Source organism: Sprattus sprattus, assembly GCF_963457725.1.
Source record: "Sprattus sprattus genome assembly, chromosome: 7".
In the NCBI taxonomy this organism is placed as follows: Eukaryota; Metazoa; Chordata; class Actinopteri; order Clupeiformes; family Clupeidae; genus Sprattus; species Sprattus sprattus.
The window spans coordinates 36,417,385-36,441,704 of NC_137926.1; the positions used below are offsets into that span (position 1 = coordinate 36,417,385).

The 24,320-nt window shown below is 38.6% G+C and overlaps 1 protein-coding gene across 1 annotated transcript in view; it reads right to left on the reverse strand.

The window, feature by feature from the left end:
• The window catches only part of ptpn9a (protein tyrosine phosphatase non-receptor type 9a), a gene marked incomplete at its 3' end in the record, with an annotated part of 33,379 nt that extends 12,596 nt beyond the window's left edge, over positions 1–20,783 (reverse strand). The window contains exons 1-6 of the mRNA XM_080841679.1: positions 20,378–20,783; positions 13,721–13,864; positions 13,510–13,599; positions 8,181–8,305; positions 7,907–8,012; positions 1,774–1,884 (exon numbers count right to left, since the gene is read on the reverse strand). Of these exons, the coding sequence (XP_080697805.1) occupies positions 1,774–1,884; positions 7,907–8,012; positions 8,181–8,305; positions 13,510–13,599; positions 13,721–13,864; positions 20,378–20,410 (609 nt within the window). The 5' untranslated portion in view covers positions 20,411–20,783. The remainder of the gene's footprint in view (positions 1–1,773; positions 1,885–7,906; positions 8,013–8,180; positions 8,306–13,509; positions 13,600–13,720; positions 13,865–20,377) is intronic.
• Positions 20,784–24,320: the final 3,537 nt, after the last annotated feature.

Here is a 24,320-nt window from a genome sequence, read left to right on the forward strand (position 1 = left end):
GTTGCATAGGATTGATATTATTATTAGGTCGCATAGGATTGATATTATTATTATGTCGCATAGGATTGATATTATTATTAGGTTGCATAGAATTTATATTATTATTAGGTTGCATAGGATTGATATTATTATTAGGTGTCATAGGATTGATATTATTATTAGGTCGCATAGGATTTATATTATTATTAGGTCAAATAGGATTGATATTATTATTAGGTCAAATAGGATTGATATTATTATTAGGTCGCATAGGATTTATATTATTATTAGGTTGCATAGGATTGATATTTTTATTAGGTTGCATAGGATTGATATTATTATTAGGTTGCATAGAATTGATATTATTATTAGGTCGCATAGGATTGATATTATTATTAGGTTGCATAGGATTTATATTATTATTAGGTTGCATAGGATTGATATTATTATTAGGTTGCATAGGATGAAGATTATTATTAGGTCGCATAGGATTTATATTATTATTAGGTTGCATAGGATTGATATTATTATTAGGTTGCATAGGATGAATATTATTAGGTTGCATAGGATTGATATTATTATTAGGTCGCATAGGATTGATATTATTATTAGGTCGCATAGGATTGATATTATTATTATGTCGCATAGGATTGATATTATTATTAGGTTGCATAGAATTTATATTATTATTAGGTTGCATAGGATTGATATTATTATTAGGTGTCATAGGATTGATATTATTATTAGGTCGCATAGGATTTATATTATTATTAGGTCAAATAGGATTGATATTATTATTAGGTTGCATAGGATTGATATTATTATTAGGTCGCATAGGATTTATAGTATTATTAGGTTGCATAGGATTGATATTTTTATTAGGTTGCATAGGATTGATATTATTATTAGGTTGCATAGAATTGATATTATTATTAGGTCGCATAGGATTGATATTATTATTAGGTCGCATAGGATTGATATTATTATTATTATTAGGTCTCATAGGATTGATATTATTATTATTATTATTAGGTCGCATAGGATTTATATTATTATTAGGTCAAATAGGATTGATATTATTATTAGGTTGCATAGAATTGATATTATTATTAGGTTGCATAGGATTGATATTATTATTAGGTGTCATAGGATTGATATTATTATTTGGTTGCATAGGATTGATATTATTATTAGGTTGCATAGGATTGATATTATTATTAGGTCTCATAGGATTGATATTATTATTAGGTCGCATAGGATTGATATTATTATTAGTTTGCATAGGATTGATATTATTATTAGGTTGCATAGGATTGATATTATTATTAGGTGTCATAGGATTGATATTATTATAAGGTCTCATAGGATTGATATTATTATTAGGTCGCATAGGATTGATATTATTATTAGGTTGCATATAATTGATATTATTATTAGGTTGATGGACCTACTTCACCGGATTAATGTCATCACCTCCTATTCCCGCATGATGCGAATAGATTATATTATCACTTTCTAAACATAATTACGGCTTACATAAATCAATGACATCAAGATCAGACTTGCAGATGCCATAACATTTTTCATTTTTTTGCTTGCAATCATGGCCCAACCACAAGTTTTTCTTTCCCACCAAGTGGAAGCATTAATAGAAGCAGAGAAAGGAAAAAGGGAGAAAGGACAGGAGACGGGGAGACAATGCCAGAGCTGCAGAGCTTTGGATTCCTAATTGCTCAGTTCTTTGTAACTTGTTGCTTTCTAAACACGAGGCATCTGCCAACTCTGTACACTTACCCTCTCCCTTAGCTTGTCCTTCAACAGCAGACTCAACAGGTTGTATGGAACACGGAACCACACTGGTGCCCCAACAATAAACACTTTCTTCAGTCTGGCCGGAAACGCCCCCTATATAAGCACATCTCAAAATGAGGAACAAACTTGAGACTGAATACATGCAAGACAATAACTTGTGAAAATACCCAGAAAGCCTTCAATAATTTACCTTTCCACATTCTGCCTAGAATAAATTCACAAAAGGTTTGCAACACTGGCCACTAAGGTATAATCCACAGGTAGTTGAGATTGACATTACTGTTGTATGGACAGTAATGTTGTCACAATACCAACATTTTTGTTACGACACGTCATGTATATGATATTTTCGCTACGTTGATACCATACTTAGAAAACATTTTGATGAGATTGATTAGATATATCATAATCTGGGGATAGGTTAGGCTGTGTCATATTGTAGGCTCATCTAGGTATGATGAAGTCCCACTGCAGTAAGGTGACTGTCTCTACAACACTGTTATTTGCATATGACATCATGAACACGTAACACATTTTCATTCCTACTTGGTCTTCCATAACGGGAAAGTCACAGGTGTCTTCCAACCCGACTGTTTATCACAGGTATTACCACTGTGTGTAAAACATGCAAAGTCTCATCCCAGTTAACCTAGCTATGAGTTAAACGTACAGTGCCCTCCACAAATATTGGCACCCCTAGTGAATATGAGCCAAACAGGCTATAAAAAAATTAGGGCTGGGCAAGTTAACGCGTTAATCTCGCGTTAATTCATGAATTATTTAACGCCGACAATTATTTTATCGCGCGTTAACGGAGGTTTTATCGTTTTGCTCAAAGGCTTTTATTTTGTAAGAGTCTGCCGCAAAACCGGAAACGGATAAACCATAGATATATATATACAGATGTCTCGTCGCGTTGCCGGCCAACGGAGTTGAACGTCCGCACTTGGCGGCCATCTCGCCAGAGTCAGCTCGGTCACGTTGCATTGTGTTGGTAGTGGTACCTGTACTTTTTAAATAACTATAACTTGCTCAATTTTCAACCGATTTTTAAACGGGTTGGTTTGTTATAAACGTCAGAGATGTAGTTGACACTGATAACTTATGAACAATTATAATTACAACCATGGGTTTTCGTATCAAAATTACATTAAACAGAACAGATGTGCAATGAATACACACATGCACAAGGTATTTATGTAATTTATGTTAAATCAATATACTCAGCATACAGAATGGCAACATGAGATATATGTATACTTTTAAAATAGGAATATTACTAATATAATAAAATAATTTGAATTATTACATGTTTAGTTTAAACAAGTAATAATTATGTAGTAGTAACTGCTAGATAAAAATGCTTCTGTTAAGTGTTTGCACAACAAATGCACAACAATGGCACTTTAGTTCATATGGCAGTACATTTAAAATAAGTGTCAAGTTCTAGGAATTGACAAACTGCACTGAAAGTGTTTTCTGGTTTCTCACTCTTACAGGGACATTTGGTACTGAATATAGACTGGTTATGCTGCTCCCTGATGAAAGTTTGTGGCTCAGGATTTTGTGGCCAGTTTTTTTTCTTTTTCATAACGAACAGGATAACATTAATGTCCTGGCAGTGGCAATGAGCTTTAATTTTGTATTTGCTTTAATAACATTGTTTAAATTGAGATTTACACTGAATATTTTATTTACCTACTGATGTTAAAAGTGTTTGCACAACAAATGTTATGGCACTTGTTGTGTTCATATGGCTGAACATTTAAAATAAAAGTGCGTTGTACACTACTTTTGAATTCATTGTCGGATTTTGCGTATACAAATGCGATTAATCATGATTAAATCAGGGAAATTATGCGATTTATTGCGATTAAAATGTTTAATCGTTGCCCAGCCCTAAAAAAAATATGTCTTTGCTGTTTATCCTCTCAGTCTTTCACTCGAAATATACACAAAAATCTTACCTTTCCATTGAAGTCAAATTATTAAAAGAAAAAAAAACATTGACATTAAATAAATATTTTTCCCCAAAACATGTGTGCCACAATTATTGGCACCCCTTAATGTAATGTTTTGTGCAGCCTCCATTTGCCAAGATAATAGCTGAGTCTTCTCCTATAATGCCTGATGAGGTTAGTGAACACGTGGCACGGGATCTGAGACCATTCCTACATGCAGTATCTCTTCAGATCCTTCAGAATCTGAGGTCAACGTTTGTATACTTGGCTACAGCTCATCCCACAGATTCTCTTTGGGGTTTAGGTCAGGGGACTGTGATGGCCATGGCAAAACCTTTATTCTGTGGTCGGTGAACCATTTTTGTGTTGATTTTGAGGTGTGCCTAGGATTATTGTCCTGCTTGAAAAGTTGCATAGGCATCCTGATTTTCCTATAACAATTGTATAAGTTAGTTTGAGGAGACCGTGAAGTCAGCTAGATAGCTTGTGTTTCACACTGGAGCCTTGGCAGATCATGGTAAATGTAACTAGGTTGCATTTACCATGGCTCTTGATTCACTTCATATGGCTGTAGCTCATATTACAAATTCAGTCAGGGTTGTTTCCTGCAACATCACACACACTACTAGCGCAACATCAAAGGCCAGTTGTGCTTTAAGAGACCGGTTCCTATAAGCAAGATCAAGCAGCAAGTCGCATAGTGAAAGTATCTTTTTTTTTCTCCAAAATGTCTTGTACCACGGAACTTCTTCAGTATCAGTATACATGCAACAGCTAATTAATTTCAAAGCTTTCAGTTTTCAGGCAAAAAACATCCGAGACACATCACACCCAGGCCAGCACCTGTTTACTCTCCTCCCCTCTGGCAGACGGTACACGTCCTCCAGAGCAAGGACAGCACCAGAGCAATACCCTTAGAAAAGAAAACTGGAAAACTAAAATGTAGATATAAGAACCCAAATAGTAGGCTATAGTCCCACGCAGCTTTGAAAAAAAACAAACATAATAAACTAAACTTGATTCTGATGTACCTTTAACCTTCAGATGGAGTATGGTCACAGCTGAAGTACCCCTAAGATCCCTAAATCTCACAATTAGAATAATTTATTCGTCAAACGTAGGGGACAAATGTTTGGGAGGATGGTATGAGGTCACCAGGGCAAAACTGAAATAGCTAAATTGTAACTAGAGGTCGACCGATATGGGTTTTTCTATAACCGATGCCGATGCCGATACTTAGAGGTCAGGGTTAACCGATAGCCGATATGGGCTGCCGATTTTTAGGGCCGCTATCTAAAAGTTTTCCCATTAATTTGCATGCTAAAGCGTCACACTAATAATAAGTAGATGCACACAATTTTTTTTTAACATTTTTTAACATTTATTGAACTATGACTTGAACCTATAGTCATACATACGAGTTTTGTTTGGGCGCAAGTGTTAACTGAAATTTTAAGAAAAATTTAAGAAAAATTAAATAAATATTTAAATATTAACAGACAGCAATTTCTACACAGAAGAAACAGACATCCTCAAGTCAGTGTACAACTCCCAATATCCTATTCACATTAAAACAATTACACACTAATATATTTAGAAAAATGCGTAAAAGAAACGAAACCTTCCCTTATGTGTTGTTTTTGTTTTTAACCTTTTGCTTTTAAAACCAAATTACCATAATCTAGTAGTAATCACACAAATACATAAATAACAAAATAACTGTCATGATGCACAGACTTGCAAGGGCAATGCTAAACCCTTTGTGATCTCACATTCTTGACTATTAATGTTATACTACTTTACTGTGGACGTAGGCTATACAGACATTGGTCTGAACACATCACTTCATCAGGCTAACAATCCATTTTTATTCGCAAACACGTTGATAGAAACACACGCAGCTGCACATGTTCTTGAGGTGAATTTTCTTTGATGTAAATAAGTTGGAAACTCGGCTATTGTCTGCGTCACCTAAACCACGCTTCTGAACAAATGTCATACACCGTTCTGAGCTGCTCCATGGCTGCTCTGTGTCTCCAAGCACGGAGCTGTCTGTGAGAGGGGCGGAGTAGCATAACGTAGCGCAACCTCATGCCGCCTCCTCCACCCCACGAACAGAGGGACATTTTTCGACTCCAATACAGGAACATTTAAGCAGAACTCATAACATTTGGGCCAACATATTACTGTAAGCAAGCAAGCTGCTACTAGATTTCGAGTATTTTCCTTCAAGTTAAAAGCAAGGACAAGTTAACTGTGAGCCTTCAATCAGCTGTAGCCTTATGTTACAGCTCTCGACGGTTCAATGCGTTTCGTTTTTAATTTTTTTTCCTTTCACTAAGTGAAGCAACACTTCATAGTTTACTTGTAACATATATAACCTAGTAAATATGTTACCACCATACAACTTTGAAATAGCAGAATTTAAGCCTTACTTTATCTCCCAGGATTACAAGTTTTGGGTTGGGGTCCTTCACACACGTTTTGCCGGTACCAATAACACGGGGCTGCCCGTGGACATGCCTGACTATAAATTGGCGCTACTAAACACAGATATCGGCCGATGCCGATAGATTAAAAAATTACAAATATCGGCCCGATACATCGGCCGACCGATATATCGGTCGACCTCTAATTGTAACACTCCATTTTTAACATTTTTCAAACTGTCAGTCTTGAGATTTAGCCTTAATTAGTAGACACGTGAGTTTGGGGTAGCAGCACACAGAAGCTAAAACTGATTAACCCTTAAGCATAAGATGAACTCCTAAACAAAAATAAATACAAAATCAGGCAGACAGCTATCTAGGTAACATAACATAAGAACAAACTTAGAAGTTATCTTAAAAGTGAGCTGGCTTGTGACCAGGTGAATTAAGGTAGCTACAATGGCAGGCCAACCGCTCTCACAAGGGGCTTATCCAAGCCTGGTGTATCCAACACCAACATGCTAAATCGTTAAGATATAGCCAACAGCCACAAGCCTTGCAAACAGCTACAACAGCACACTACTGCAAGAACAGCAAACACACCAAGCTAGCTAGTGTTACTTACAGGTCAAGTAGAAAGAGCTCAGCAACTATCTTGCATCCTTTTAGGTCACAGAGGTTTTGCCAACGTGTGAACACCAATCCGGGGATTATTCAATTATGCTCTTTTTCTCTTCTTAGTCTCCTCAGGCAGTTTTTGTCCATTCTGCTTCTGCCATGTTTGCAAAGAGAAAAGCTAGGGTAGCTAGCTTGTATATTTCGTCACGTGGTAATGTAAAGCTTTTCTTATGTTATCATGTTTTTTCGTGCTTTGACGAGAAAACTAAATAGTGAAAGACCTCCTAAACAGTCTGAACCACAGATGGGTCTGTCTGTTGCTCTACATAATGCAGCTACATTAACGACACAAACACAAGGGGGTAGATCATATGGTTGCTTATGGGGCTACAGACACCAGGGACAAGACAACCACAGGAGGACACTTCCATTTGTTCCCATAGTACTAGTACCACATCTCTCCCATACTGAGTTTACAAAACAAACTGGCTTCAACTGAATGGTGCGGTGGTATCTACATAGGGAGTGGGTCTTCTTCTTCTGCCATCAGTATGTTTCTACAGTAGCCCTGAACAGACAACCCATAAGAATGGCTCTAAAGAGGGGATGGGAGGGGTGACGGAGGGGTTTTCAGTTAGTTGCAATCTATAACCTCGCCACTAAATGTCTCTAAATTCTACACAATGACTAGAGACTATATGACAATTACACCCAGCAAGCCATTGGCCGTGTTAATGACCCCCCTTGAGACACATTGCTGAAATAAATGAAGTCACAGTTTTTAGCTTAAACTTCAATACCCATTCATCCCACTTCTTGGGGAATATATTAGAAATATAATATATATAATATATGTAATAAATATACATTTTTTAGAAGTAAATTATTCTCTATTATTATTGCCACCAGCAGGCCTTTGAGCTAGGGTAGATTCCCCTAATCTTGTTACTCAATTCGATTACCAGGCGGTAGACAAACTGCAACAGAACCTCTAACTTGTAAAATAACTGAAATATCCAGACACAGTTTGTTGACTTGTTACAAAAATAAATCCCATTGATTTGTCATCTGAGTTTAAGCTACTGATGAAAATGTCCTTCAACTAACCTTAAGCATGTTGAGTATCTTTTTACTAAGGTCCAGCTCAAAATGGGTGTAGTTTGAGCCAGCCATGTCATAGATAAAGACCAGGCCATTCCTCTGAGTCTCAAAGCTGAAATACATAACAGAGAAAATCATTTGTCATGACCATGAATAATGTGGTGTCTCGTGGTGTACAATTAAGCCTACCATATGTACTACAAAATAAAGGCTTAGAACAACCATATTCAGTGGCATTGTCGTTATATCATTTTGAAATCATAAAGAATGCAGATCTCACCTCTCTACTGCCCGGTCAAGTAGATAGAAGAGTGCCTGAAGCACAACATGATTGCCAGTTTTGCTCGGCTGATGAAGCTTTGCTGTGAAAAGGGCAATGGAAGCCCCAGAAGGATCCCTCACGCTCTGTAAGAAGAAATATAGCCGGAATTAGTTGAAGTTTTAAAATAAATTAGCAAAAAGGTACAGGAAGGGAGCGCCGATAAGCACTAAAAACATTAAATACCGCTGCTGAGCCGAGCTCTAAGGACAATCTAAACAAGCTATATTTGAATTGATCTATTTACGTTCAGGAAGATTGCAAGTGAAGGCTATGACTTGAATATCTATTAAAGACATCCTTTGCTTAAAACATTTTTGCTCATTCTTGATGAATGAAGCAGCAGTTGAGGTTGCCAGAATGTTTGCTAAACTCATGAATGGGACTAATAAAGAATGATATATGTATTGAAGGGATGAAACAGTTACCACTTTTACAGTTAAATTCCCCACGGGGAGTATACTGCCCAGCACCAACCAAAGTTGACAGCAGTCTCCCAGATGCAGCATACAATGTGGGTTTGTTTTGAGAATACCGCTTGTCATACTTAAAAGCGGATTCATGTAATGGACGAGTTACGGATCTCCACAGTCAGTTGGATAAGAGCCTGATCTTGTTTCCCCAAAAAGGTTGCCCGGAGGTGTTAAAAGATGGTAGTCGAGTGGCGAGATTTGCCTATTAAGGAGTTTGACTAACCTGAATTAAACAACAACTAACAGTCAGTTCGCTCGGGCAAAGCTGGATTGGAGCTAGCCACAATAACTGAAAAAAGTTTGCAATTGTAAATGTTTTATTCCTAACCCTAAACCTACTATTATGAACAACTAGCTTGCTTACTACCTAGCAAATGAACATGAACACTACGTCCCTCTTGAATTCGTGAGAATATGTTGCTGTTGAGTTAAACTAGCTAGCTATATGGTTGTGCTATGTATTGAAGTTTAAGCTAAAAACTGTGACTTCATTTATTTCAGCAATGTGTCTCAAGGGGGGTCATTAACACGCCCAATGGCTTGCTGTGAATTCTCCAGACTATCTGCTCTAGTCACAGAGGGCTTAACGGGACATTACACAGACTTGTACTAGGCAGCTGGCAGGGTGAAGTTTGTTTAATGTCCAACTGTTTTTAGAAATGCATTCTCACATACAGGTGTTGTGAATGTGTATACAGTATGTGAATACCGAGATAAGTTCAGGTTTGCAGTGCATGTCTGAAAACAGCTTAGAAGGACTAAGTGTGGTTGCATTTTAGTTTTTAATAATAGTACTGAGATAAACTTGAATATAGTCACCCTGTCAGCAGAACAAAAATCGCTGCCAAAGGGGAACACTTCAAATCTTAGGAGTCATCTTCCTAACCACCACCCACTACTTTAGCAGGCTAAACCCTTCTGATCAGGCACAATCAGTGCTGAGAAATCTGTAAAGAGACTAGATCTTTGAACATATACTTGATACTTGAACATATAATGTGAAAATGTTTTGTTTCTTATCAACAACAGGCAGAAAGTGCATGTTATTTGACCATTAACGGAACACTAAAACAATTTTTACATCATTTTGGGTCAAACATTTTACCAGGGACTGAAGAAGCGTAAATTAGTATTAATCTCTCATGATTCTTATAATTAATTATCCCTAATTTACTTCTATTCAGATTTGGGGTTAAATAGAAAAAAAAAGGAATGTAGTCGTGGACAGAAGTTTTGAGAATGACACAAACATGCATTTTCGCAAAGTCTGCTGCTTCAGTGTCTTTAGATATTTTTGTCAGATGTTACTATGGAAGACTGAAGTATAATTACAAACATTTAAAAAGTGTCAAAGGCTTTTATTGATAATTTGTTGAAGTTAATGCAATATTTGCTGTGTTGACCCTTCTTTTTCAAGACCTCTGCAATCCGCCCTTGCAGCCTGTCAATTAACTTCTGGGCCACATCCTGACTGATGGCAGCCCATTATTGCATAATCAATGCTTGGAGTTTGTAAGAATTATAATTTTTTGTGTATGTTCACCCACTTCTTGAGAGCCACTTCTCCAAACCATCCAGGAACAGTTTGGTGATGAACAATGCCTTTTCCAGCATGATGGAGCACGTTGCCATAAGGCAAAAGTGATAACTAAGTGGCGCGGAGAACAAAACATCGATATTTTGGGTCCATTGGCCAGAAAACTCTCCAGACCTTAATCCCATTGAGAACTTGTGGTCAATCCTCAAGAGGTGGGTGGACAAACAAAAAAAAATTATTCTGACAAGCTCCAAGCATTGATTATGCAAGAATAGGCTGCCAGAAGTTAATTGACAGCATGCAAGGGCAGATTGCAGAGGTCTTGAAAAAGAAGGGTCAACACTGCAAATATTGACTCTTTACATTAAGTTCACGTAATTGTCAATAAAAGCCTTTGACACTTATTAAATGTTTGTAATTATACTCCAGTCTTCCATAGAAACATCTGACAAAAATATCTAAAGACACAGAAGCAGCGAACTTTGTGAAAATGTATATTTGTGTCATTCTCAAAACTTTTGGCCACGACTGTACATGTATGTGTGTTCTCGGAGTAGCCTGTCCCTGTGTTCTTAGAGATAAGAATGCAACATTTCTGGTAGGGATGCACCGATACCGATACCAGAATCGGGTATCGGGTCGATACTTCGTTAAAATACTCGTACTCGTTTTAAATTACCGATACCAAAAACCGATACCCAGTGTTGCGTCTTAACGTTTGTGTTTTCTTCTCCTCTACTGTCTATGCCTGCCAGGTGTGAGAGCGGCGAGTTGCATAGAGGCCGAGAGCGGTATTGCAGACAGATACGTTGAGGTTGAACTTGCAGTTTAAATTAATTCAATAACAGCTTGGATACGATGTGTGGAGGTGGCTTGCGTAAGCTAACGGTTTCGCTAGAGATTTTAAACTTAACACGTACGACCTCCAGTAAAGGTAAGTGCTATCTTCGGCTATTTTATGTTTTGCAGTTAACTTAGAACTGCTGTTACATAGGCAAAGTGTAGGGGCTAGCCTACTGTCTTTAGCGACGCTGCGCCTATAACATATTATTGCCATTTGCTACGGTTGATTGACGGGGACGGGAATGTATTTGTTTTCTCCTCTTTTACCCGGACGCATTTAGGTCTCGAAAGGAGGACATGTGAGGGTAAAAGAGGACGTCTGTCTTGTCTTGTGTTTCAGGAATCTTGTTGACTGTCATAAACACCCGCTAGCAAGTAGCCGCTAGCAAGACATCCCGTTAGCGATGTTAGCAAGGTTGGACACTCTTGGACATTGATGCTAGTATTTCGTTTTTTTTTCGTTTTTCCGCCTGATGCTAATATTAAGTGCTTTTGCGTTAACTTCTTTGCAATGTTATTGTGATAGCTATGTTGGCTAGGTTGCAAACAACTTCCCTAACACAGTAAAACTTCAGGCAAGTGTCAATTTGGCTGCAAGAACGTAGCCCAGTTCATTGTCAACATTAAACTCTAGTAAGAAATCGCTATACCGTTGTGCTGCCTTAACGCAATTTGGACTCATTTTAAGATAAATGATGACAGGAGTCAGGCACAGTGTAAGATCTGCACTGTTACAGTGTCGAGGGGCGGAAAGAAAAGTACTTCGTTTGACACAAGCAATTTGATTAAACATCTGAAGACGCACCATAGTGCTAAGCACACAGAGTTCACTCATGCCAGTGGCGCAAGAGACCAAGCAACCAATCTTTACTGACGTATTTCAAAAGAAAAAAACACGCACGCACACAGACAGAGAGAGAGAGAGAGAGAGAGAGTTGTTGATCCTTTTGTAACTGAACTGTGCTCATGTTCTTATCATCCAGGATATTTCTGTTCACTTTTTGTTAAGCAGACTGTGTTGTTAACTATGCAGCAAATTAAATTGCCATCTGTCTATATTTAAATTTTGTCTAATTTGATGATTTTTTTTTTTTTTTTTTTTTTAAACCAGAAAGCTCTGTTTATTTTGGCTTGGGATAGCCTTCTGTTAATGTTGTACTATAGGCTTGACATAACCTGCAGAGGATAAAATAAAATCTTTCATGGAAACCAAATCTTGGAAGTATCGGTATCGGTACTCGGTATCGGCAAGTACACAAATAAAAATACTCGTACTCGTATCGGTTTGTAAAAAAGTGGTATCGGTGCATCCCTAATTTCTGGGACTGAGAGTACAGTATGTGTTTGAGTTCAGCGCATCCCTGTTCCTGCTTGCATTCTCTGTGTCATTAGACATCTACTCTTAATTGCCAGGATGACAATTGATGATGCTGATTCTCCTGACTCAGCGGCCCGGTGATTGATGCCTTCAGACCTCTGAATACTTCAACTGAGACTTTCTCTCTTCTAATCAGAGAAGCTGGAACATTTTTATGTGAAGTGGTGATCTCTCTCCCTTGAGGCGCATCATTGATTTTTCTACCATTTCCTGACTTATTCTCCATTTATCCGAGGTACAAAATTACCATCAGAATCTTTGGAGGTTCCACCAAGATGTTGAGTCTTCTGACATTTGAATTTTTGTTGAAAGATCCTCATCACCCAGTTGACAGAGCACTATTTTGAACTGGATAGAACTCACTTACCTGTATTATAAATATCAAATAATCATATCAAATCATATTTTATGGCTATGTAGCATTCCATTATTTGGATTGATTCATGTAAGGTGAGTATCTTGTATTAATAATAACAGCATAAGTGTATTAATTATTACAGCATAACTACAGCATAAGTGTAAAACATTAACTCACTTTGGGAACCACTGTACTACACTATAAGAGTTCATAATGAACTCACTTTGTGAACCAATGTACTACAGCAGAAGTGTTCATTGGGAAAATATGTGTAAGTATCTTTTGTAATTGTGAAAATGGTGATGACTTTCATGTAGGTTGAATAATTCTGCAAGCCACTGTATATTTAAATCATGTATCCTTCAAACTGTTTCTAAGAAAAAGGTAAGGGAGGACAATCCTTTCTAAAAGTAGCTATTTGTACAGTTCAGTCACAAAAATGACCTCTTGACATCAAAATACTGCAAGCTCCCCTCTACATCAAAATGACTACACAGAGGTCAAGCCCAAACCTCCCCTGTCCAGTGCAAATGGTTGTTCCCCCTGGCAGCTTAGGAGTCCAGGCTTATTACACGGTGGTGAGTGGAAGTAAGAGAGGACAAACTTCCCTTTGGGCAGGTCTAGCCTGAAACATCTAATGTAAAGAGTAGGGATTCTAGCACAACACAAATACATATTTATATATGCGCACAAGAACTTACCAGAACTGTGAACTTCCCACTGAGCAGCTCTGAACGCAAAGGCTCCTCCTGGGGCTGAAGCCTCACAATGCCCTCCTTTAGACGTGTCTCCTGGCAGGACAAACCAAGAGAAGGTTTAAGATGACGTAATAGTGATATCTATATTTGAACATGTTTACTGTTACTATAAAATATTGTATTGTAATAAACATACAAACTCATAAAAAAGTACCCTGTAGCTGTGAAAAAGCTCAATGGCTCTGAAGACATCAAATTTCCGAGCCATGAGAAACTTGATGGCCACCTCCCAAGACAGTGGCGAAACCCCATGCTGCGTGGTCCATTTGTTGATTTCCTCAAGAAACTGCTTTGTAGCCTAAAGAAAGGAACACAAAACTGTGCTTTTAGACAACTTCACAGATAATTATGATTCCATGTGACCTCTCCAAGGACATGGTAGATAGTGGGGCTGCTTAGCTTGATAGTTCACAAGAATTGTGCACTTTGTGATTAAAGTGTGAAATTTGGTACACATATAGCCAAAGACAGTCCAGAAAATATAAGATATCGGCCCATCATGAATTTTCAATATAGGGGCTGTGGAAGCCATTTTTGAAGATGGTCGCCATTGACAACCCCTTTAAGTTGAATTTTCTGACATATGTTAATTAATAAGGAAGATTGTTGATCTACTTAGTTATTTTTGCCATAAAAATGGGCCAAGGAAGAACCTCTTCAATTTTTGACTGGATCTGAATCACCGGATGATCCAAAAATGTTCTTTTCACTTTAGCTGCAAGATTAGCTGCAACGTTGCAAGATTGCACATTTAACTTTGGCGGAGGTCTATGCTCTCCGAGTGCCCTTCTAATACTGTAACGTTTCATCGACACTTAGTCATAACATTACTGTTAGGAATAGGATTATTAATGGGACTGCTAACCATGGAATTAATTTAATTTACAATTACCTTAGATATTAATGGGACTGCTAACCATGGAATTAATTTAATTTACAATTACCTTAGATAACATTGTTTTCATACAGTGCCCTCCACAAATATTGGCACCCCTAGTGAATATGAGCTAGACAGACTATAAAAAAATCTTTGCTGTTAATCCTCTTGATTTTTCACTCAAAATATTCACAAAAATCTTACCTTTTCATTGAAGTAAAATTATTGAAAGAAAAAAAAAAAAACTGTTGACATTAAATAAATATTTTTCCCCAAAACACAATTATTGGCACCCCTTAATGTAATGTTTTGTGCAGCCTCCATTTGCCAAGATAATAGCTCTGAGTCTTCTGCTATAATGCGTGATGAGGTTAGTGAACACATGGCACGGGATCTGAGACCATTCCTACATGCAGTATCTCTTCAGAATCTGAGGTCAACGTTTGTATACTTGGCTACAGCTCATCCCACAGATTCTCTATGGGGTTTAGGTCAGGGGACTGTGATGGCCATGGCAAAACCTATATTCTGTGGTCGGTGAACCATTTTTGTGTTGATTTTGAGGTGTGCCTACGATTATTGTCCTGCTGTTGACATTAAATAAATATTTTTCCCCAAAACATGTGTGCCACAATTATTGGCACCCCTAGAAAAATCTTTAATTAAGATTTAACTGAAGTATATTTCCAGTCATATTTTACATTTTTAAGTTCACCTGTTTGATAAGGAACTCTTATGAGGTCAACCATGACTTCCAGTTCCACTGGCGTACAAATATGAGGTTCCATTAGTCATTCATCACTATGAGAAAGACCCAAATGACACAATGACGATGTGACGACAAAAAGTTGTTGAGCTGCACAAATAAAAAAATGGACACAAGAAAATCTCTAAACAGTTGAAAATACCCATTTCCACTATCATGGAAAGAATTAAAAAGTTTAAAGCGACAGGAGATGTTAAGAATCAGCCTGGAAGAGGACGTGTCTGTACATTGACCCCACGCACCGTGAGTGGGATGGTTCTACCGGCAAAATAATCTCCAAGGATCACAGCTGGAGAATTGTAGAGGTTGAGTCTTGGGGTCAGAAAGTCTCCAAAACTACCATCAGACGCCACCTACATACAAGGGTGGCCTTTGGGCGGGGAACATAGCTAGGGAAAATATTAAACAGTGTAGGGCGGAATCTATGAAGCAGCACTATGGTTTCGACTGAGCTAAATACCAGGCAGAAGGGTTTTATTACTTTTATTATGATTTTAATATTTTAAGCCTATCGGAACATCAGGTTCTGATACGGTGTTGACCATTATTTTATTGCTCCTGCTGCTTGCTTTTATTGATTTTATGTAAAGCACTTTGAATTGCAACTCTTGTACGAAATGTGCTATATAAATAAAGTCTTACTAACTTACTTACTTACATTGACCCCACACACCGTGAGGGGGATGGTTCTACTGGCAAAATAATCTCCAAGGATCCCAGCTGGATAATTGTAGAGGTTAGTTGAGTCTTGGGGTCAGAAAGTCTCCAAAACTACCATCAGACGCCACCTACATCACCACAAGTTGTTTTGGAGGGTTGCCAGAAGAAAGCCTCTGCTGTCAATCAACAACAAATAAAGCGCCTACAGTTTGCCAAATGTAAGTCAGACTTTCAATGGGACCGAGTTATATGGTCAGATGAGACCAAAATAAAGCTTTTTGGCAACAAACATCAGAGATGGGTTTGGCGTAGACAGAAAGATAGCCATATAGAAAAGCACCCCATACCCAATGTGAAGTATGGTGGCGGATCTTTGATGTTGTGGGGCTATTTTTCTTCCAAAGGCCCTGGACATCTTGTTAGGATACATGGCATCATGGACTCCATCAAATACCAGCAGATATTAAATGAAAACCTAACAGCCCCCTCCAGTAAGCCTTAAAATGGGCTGTGGTTGGACCTTCCAAGAGGACAATGATCCTAGGCACACCTCAAAATCAAAACAAAAATGATTCACCAACCACAGAATAAAGGTTTTGCCATGGCCATCACAGTCTCCTGACCTAAACCTCATAGAAAATCTGTGGGATGAGCTGTAGCCAAGTATACAAACGTTGACCTCAGATTCTGAAGAGATACTGCATGTAGGAATGGTCAAAGATCCCGTGCCAATAATTGTGGCACACATGTTTTGGGGAAAAATATTTATTTAATGTCAGTGTTTTTTTTTCTTTTAATAATTTTACTTCAATGAAAAGGTATTTTGTGAATATTTTGAGTGAAAAAACAAGAGGATTAACAGCAAAGACATATTTTTTTATAGCCTGTTTAGCTCATATTCACTAGGGGTGCCAATATTTGTGGAGGGCACTGTAACTAGCCATCAACAGAATGTGACGGATAATTGTATAATGCTAACATATTGGTACATTGATTTGTCTGATCACACAGGGCACCAAGGCCAATGTGGCATCAAGGCCAGAACGGGGCTGATAACAGCCTTTGCCATCGTGCCACCTGTGAACTTCCTGCCCCGCCTAAGAGCAAATATGGTTGTCAGCACAATGCTCCCACACACCACATGATCGCTTGAGCTCATGTGCAATACACTTTGCTTGTTGCTTTGCTTTAGAAAATGGAGGACTTCACATACTTTTTCACACGAAGTTCACATAATGCTGGATCACTTGGTCAATACAAATATTGTATTGTGAGGTGACAGTGGTTCAGGAGGTAGAGGAATCGTTCCAACAATCGGATGGTTGCTATTTCCAAGTGTCAAAATGTGCATTTGCCCAACACTGAACCCCCCAATCACTTCCGATGTGTAGGTTAGCGCCCTGCGTGGTAGCCTCCGCCACCAGCGGGTAAATATGTAGATGTCTGAGACATTAAGATGCAAAGTGCACTATGAGTAGAAAAGCGTGAATTTAAATACAGTCCATTTACCATAAACGCATAATTAATTCAATTTTTTTCAGTTTGAATCAATTTAATGCATTTTGTAATCTGGCATGGCAAGGTTTTTGCAGGAACTTTTCATGTAAATCTCTGACATGCCCTGCTAAACCTTGTGGTAGCTGAACTAGCGGAGATGCTGAAACATGTTTCATATGCACTTTTACCAATAGGCTACCTTTCCATGACTTTTCCATGCCTCTGAGGCAAATTTGAATGAGTATACATGAAAAATAAAGAGGTTGGTCACTAGAGCAGGATACAAAATGTGTGGTTTTTTTTTTTCAATGAATCATTCATCAGAACAATCATGATTAGCCTACTCCTTCAATACTGTTTAAAGAAAACTGAATATTAAATATTTGTTGACCATGGCCTTATACTTGGCCCCAATAATCCCAAACAAGATTGAGCTATGTGGTGATTGTCATATTAATGTCTCCTTTCATGACTCACTGTGTTCAAGTGAAGTGGCTGATCTAACCGAACATTAAAGTAGGTTCCAGTAACAGTAAAGATTAAAACTCCATAAAATACATGTAACGTCAATGTTCCTGGCAAAAGAGGACTAAATAAATAAAAATAACAAAATGTAAAAATGAAATCCCAGCCCCATGATTTAAGAAACTACAACTAATTAAACTGAATTAACAAGCTCGTTTTATTCATAGATGTGAATGGGAAGAAGCTGAGGCATTTTGAGAACTGTAGATAAAAAAAATAAAAATAAAAAAAATCAGGTATTTATGTCATGCTTTGACAACACAAACAGACTTTCTTTTACTTAAATTGAGAATACATAAATCTGCAAAAAGATGGATAATCCTACTCACTGATACTTTGACAGAGAGGACATGAATACATCAAATGATCAGTTTCCAATGTAGGTTGGAATTGAGCCTAAATAAAAACAAAAGCTCTCCATCTTGCTTCACCTACACAAAATAACGGTCTCTGAGTCAAAAAAACTGCTCATGACAATCCACACATTAGCAAAGAGATCCATTCATATGATAACCGTATGGTTTATCCACGGTCTTTATTGGGTCATTACGAGATGAAAATGCGCATAAAAACCTATAACTGATGTGTTGACTATTACAGATGTGTTGACACCCATCTTATCAACATTGATTATGTAGGCCACTTGCTTTGAAAAAAATGTGTGCCATATACCTTAACATTATGTGGACGGCAGAGCTATATATAATTATACCTGACAATAGATGTAAAGGGTTATGAAACAACCAAATGAAACAACCAAAGCAAAATGGTTTCTGACCAATATAACAATAAGACATACCAACTTTTGTTCTTGTCTCACATGATCCACCAGCCATTTGATGAGGTGAATGGAAGGCAGATGCACCTGTAGCATCACCTGTTGTTTAGGTGCTTTTGCAACTCCTAGAAATTATTTATTTTTTGCATCCAAAGGTGGAAAAAGTTGCCAAAAACCTTACCTGATCCACAAATGCTGTGGTTGTGGGGTGTGTATTTGCAGAAAAAGTGTGTTGCACTTGTCAAACCAAATTCTACTGACATACAAAACATGTCCATTCTTTGAAGCTGGTTCACCTTCATTTTTATCTGTATGTTTTGATAGACGTATCTTGCATAAGCAAAACATTGTTTTCGTTTGAGAGGTGTGTTTTGTATTTGTACAAAATTGTGCGCATATTGGCAAATTGTTGGACATTTATAAATCACATCCTGTCTGTTTACAAATCGCGGGCTATTTGTAAATCTTTGTGTCACTAAATTGATCACTGCATTGTACTGTACCCGCTGGCTCCCATAGCTTAATAGTCCCAATTTGACTTATCAACGACATTGGCTCCCACTCCTATTTGATGCCATCTTATGAACAGCTTTCAATGAAAGTGGGAATTGTGCCTAGATAAAAACAAAAGCTCTTTATCTTGCTTCGCCTAGTAAACTTGTTTTCCCCAAAATTCCCTTTAGCATTCATGACACTTCGGTCTTTTTTTTATTGGTGAAAGTAAGCTATTTAGACATACGTTAACTATCGAATAGGATAGTTGTATTGTTAGACATCAGAACAAAAACACATTTACGATGAAAATGTTACTCCAACAACATTTCTTTTAAACCTACTTACTTCAACTACATAACCTAAAGCGGATGCTGTTCTTTAGGCCTTTGGTCCAAGTTACTGACTCCTGAAAATAATTAACGTGGCTAAGTAGCTGGTTGGACATGTCCTACACTAAACAAGGCCCATATCAGCGGTTACCTAGCGGTAGCTAATAGATAAGTTTCACAGGGTAATTAGAACGGTCGACTGTTCACCTGGTGTTGCTCTCCCCATACCCTTATTATTTCAGGGGATATCATTCGCAGCGATATAAATAAGAGCATATTGATAACATTAGCTAGATTAACAAAGATGCTGTCAAATTAGCACAAGACTGTAACAACGTCAAAATTAAAACATCCCGATTTTAGCTACGTATTTGAATGCACTTTCAATATCACATGCTTCATTGCCGTGAAAATCAATAGTTAAGCGCATATAGTATAAAAACATGTAGTTGTAATAACTAACGTTAGCTCCTATGGTGTCCCAAACTATAAGTTACCTTAGTGAGCTAGCTTGCTAACATTACCATATATCCATCCAAGCCTTTATCCAAACCATTTGAAATTAAGGCGAATCCCATAAGGTCACCCATACATTCAAGTAAGATAACTTAGCTATAAATATATTATAGAGCAAGCCGGATAGATGCAAGTTAGAGAGGACAAACATTGCCCAAAATCTTCTGTGGAACATGACGCTATCACGGGAACCCGCTGTGACAAAATATCATGAAGGATATCATCAACAGGCTACATGGCTAGCTAACTATCTATAGTCGAGACCGATAACAGAAGGACGTGGTCCACTAAATAGTAGTTAACAGTTAACCTGACGTTTGTTAAAGAAAGACACAGTTAACTGTTTAGGCATGCTAACATTAACCTACCTGTTCTTCTTCTGCCGTCAAAGTCGTTGCCATTCTTCTCTTTGGTTATCAGCTACAATTCAGCCTACCTCTTACAGAAAGCAGAGCTTGTCTTTCTTAGCAAACCTTTACGTTTAAGTTTACTCTCTCTAATGCCCAATCTGCTGGTTTGAAATAACCCGGATAACATGTCAAAATACTGATCTATGGTTCTACCAGAGGTTTGTTCGAGGTGGCTGGCCAATTACGGTATTCACAGATGTATCCATCGCTTCGACACAGAGGTATAGATCACATATTCACAAAGTCCACTTAATTTGACTGACTGTGATTGACAGTACAGTCTCAATATCAATCGTCTTTGTTAAATTGCCCTGCAGGATACGCAGCAACCCTGGTTGTGGAACGAGGCTGAAGTTAGGTCCTTATTCGCAGATCCACATTCGAATGTCCGTTCCAACTTAAATGCAGCGCAGACGACTGCAATGACGCTATTGCGACTATAGGGGTCTTCGACGACCGAAATGGCAGAAGCCAAAGAAGCATGTAGACTGACAAGATAGAGTAATATCACAAGATTTACACCAATATTATGGCACTGTCGGTACCATAATTTCCCGACTATACCACTATACATTGATTTTGTAAAATGTTTGCAGTTAATGCTAAGGTGCGGTCTATTTGTAACCCTCTCTCTTACTATCCAACGACCCGCTGCTACTCTACGTTCTATGTCTTTGGGCCTCATTTATAAAACGTACTTACGCACAGAACTGATCTTAGACTGTGCGTGCGATCAAATCCACGTCTAAGTACAGATTTATAAAAACCGTCTTAGACGTAGAAAAGGACGTATCTCTACGTCTGGTTTCAGTTCGTGTAAGTACATTTCCTTGCGGCAATACTGGAGTACTGCAGGAATTCAGGACTCTCCGAGCGCAGACAGCCGACACGCAGTTTCATTTGGTCTAATGGTGAAAGGCCAAAATAATGTTTCGCTCAATAAAATCAAATAAACCATTAGAATAATTTACACATGAATGAGATTCACATATTATAGGTATTCCGTTTTAATTTCACAAGTGTAAAACATTTCGCTCAAACTTATAGCCTATAAGAAGACTAATAGTGGCTTAGTTTTCAGTAGGAGATATAGCTGCATTGGCATTGTTAGAGCATATTGCCAACTGCGCAATAAGGAGAGAGAGTTTATTTTGTGTGATCGCGCAGACTTTTTGACACAGGATGATGTATGTCTGATAAGCAGGTACCGCTTGCCGAGAGCGTTGTGCCCAGAAGGCCTCTCGTCTAGAGAGGCGCACCAGTCAACCAGGCCATTCACGTTCAGGTATTGTCCGTTCTTGGATTCCTGGCTACAGGAACGTTCCGATGAGAAATTGGAGACCAGTCGAGCAATCCCCGTCATCATTAAGCAGAATTTTGCCCGATGTTCTTCGCAGTATAGGCTACTATCCCATATGCCCGCAATTTATTAGATTTCCATACAGTGCCCAGCAAAATGTGAAAGAGGATTTCCTGCGTAAAACAGGGTTCCCAATGTATTCTCATCCAGATTTTGCACACTCAGGTGCTATGCACACGAAGTCTAGGGCCTCCGAATCGGATTTACTTTTCACACCAATCGAATCTTTTAATTTCGTAAAGACGGAGCCTGGTAACGAGAGATTTGCGTAAAAACGGAGTCACCAGATTATGTTGAACGGGCTGTAGTACATACCCCACGCCTGTGGGTGGCGCTTTAGCGCTTTATTTACACAACTGAAAAACGTGAAAAACCTAGAAGAACAGCACAAGGTAAAGGAAGCAGCAAACGGATAAACACATTACACAAGACATTCAAGCTCCAATTAGCAACATTACATTATGGTGGTTAATAAAATCAGTGGTCAGACTAAAGGATATCCGAAAATGAATTGTATTTTCTATTGATAATAAAGAGTTTGGAACAGTACAACATGACATGTCTGTCATCCCATTTCCCATGAGCCTTTGCTCCGGCCATTTTACATACATTTATGAATAAAAAAGCAATTAAATCGCTGGCCAATTTATATTTGTGGTCATGACAGTTATGTTACGTCTGAATAAGAAGAATTAGATCAAGATAGGAGGCTAATCAAAAATCAGTAGGCTGGGTTAATGAGAGTGAATTCGAGGCCCACCATGAGTGAGATTTTGAGGGAGAACAAGGGATATATATATTGGTTGGAGATCGGAAATTGATCACGTTGGGCAATGATGTCATCAGGTTGCGTGAAGCCGTACAGACGAACACCAGCCCCCGTACCGATTCAAATCTACTCACTTTCTACCCCGGTTTTGGATCGTTGCGGCAAGAGAGTGCGGATAGAGAGTGTTTGTATTTATGATAGGGCTATCTGTATTAGCTATCCGTATCAGATTGACAAACTAGGCTCCATGTAGACGGCACTTCAGTAAGCCTAGAAAGCCCACTTCAATACAGCACAGGTCGGTAGTGGACGCACCAAAGCCTTGGTGCTGCTGCTCGTGCCACAGGTCCTGGTGCTTCGGAGACGTGTCTACTACATGTCAAATACTTTGCTTTTGCCATTACGCCACCAGACAGGCTTTCTAACGATGTTTTGGCCCGCATCTGCTGTTCCATCAGCAGAACGTCGATGTCAGCTTCACTTTAATTCTTCTGTTTACATGTTTCTTTCTTGCTTGCCACTGTCACAGAGAGTTTGTGCATTGAGGATGCGCTCTGTTTGTGCATTGATAATATGCTGATTAGATTAAATAGGGGCGTTTTGAGGGCGGAGATTCAGTTGCGCACAATTTCACGACCATTTGTGATTTATAACCGAAGGATTGGCGTACACGTGTTTTTTGTGTGTACGTCTGTTTACTGTGGATCTCACTTACGCTCATTTCAGGAAATGTCTTAGACAAAATGTAGGATGCTTTCTACGCAACGTTTTATAAATGAGGCCCTTTGGCTTATGTTAGCGGGTGGTTGGGCGCCCAAGGAATTGACACGGGAGATGAGGTGAGAATATGAGAATATAGTCGGGCCGGCGATGTCAGAGGGAGGGCCGGTTGGTGATGGAGGTGGGCCAGTATTGGACCAGCCTAAGCCCGTCGGCCTACCAGGGATGGCCAGCCCACCCCGCTTCTTTAGCGTGCCTCCCATTGGTCCCCTATCTTCTGCCCTTGCTCCCAGGTAAGAACTAGTATTCAATAAGAGGAGTAGCGCACGATGCGAGTCGCCTCACCTGGTGAATGAGACGCGCATTGCATGCGATCTGAGGCGTAGCGCATGAAGCGAGTCGCTCGAGGCGCATTGCATTGACTCTTATTAAAGCTCTTACTCATTCTCACAGAGACAAAACAAATAGCTACACGGTCAAGCAATGTCATTTATTTCTTTAAAGAAACAAAACAAATAGCTACACGGTCAAGCAATGTCATTTATTTCCACGAAAAAAACGCAAACGAATCCAACTTACATTACCACTGCAGACTCACAACCTTACAGATAATCAGGGGCGTTGCTAGACCTAGAGCTTTACTGGGGCATAGGCCCCAACATTATTTTATTACAGTGCATGAAATGCCCTGTATTGTTATTCCTAGGCTTCTTCTTCTTCTTCTTCTTCTTCTTATTCTTGTTACCTTTTTCTGCGATTAATTCAGCCCGAACCGCTTAAAGGGATAGTTCGGTTTTTAAGACATGAATATGTATGGCTTCCCCGTCAGCAGTGTCATGCAATCATGCATCACTTACCCCCGACAGCGTCCTGTGAGCAGAGTTCTCGTCCAGTTTTGGTCAAACCGAAAGTAGTCCGGCAGGTTTGCTAGACCCAGCAAAATAAAAAGTTTCTCTTCCCAAAACATTATGTGTTCAAAAGAGTGATATATTTGCATCCCAAACGTCCATCACAAAAAAACGATGCTTTATGTCAATTTTATCAAATGTTGT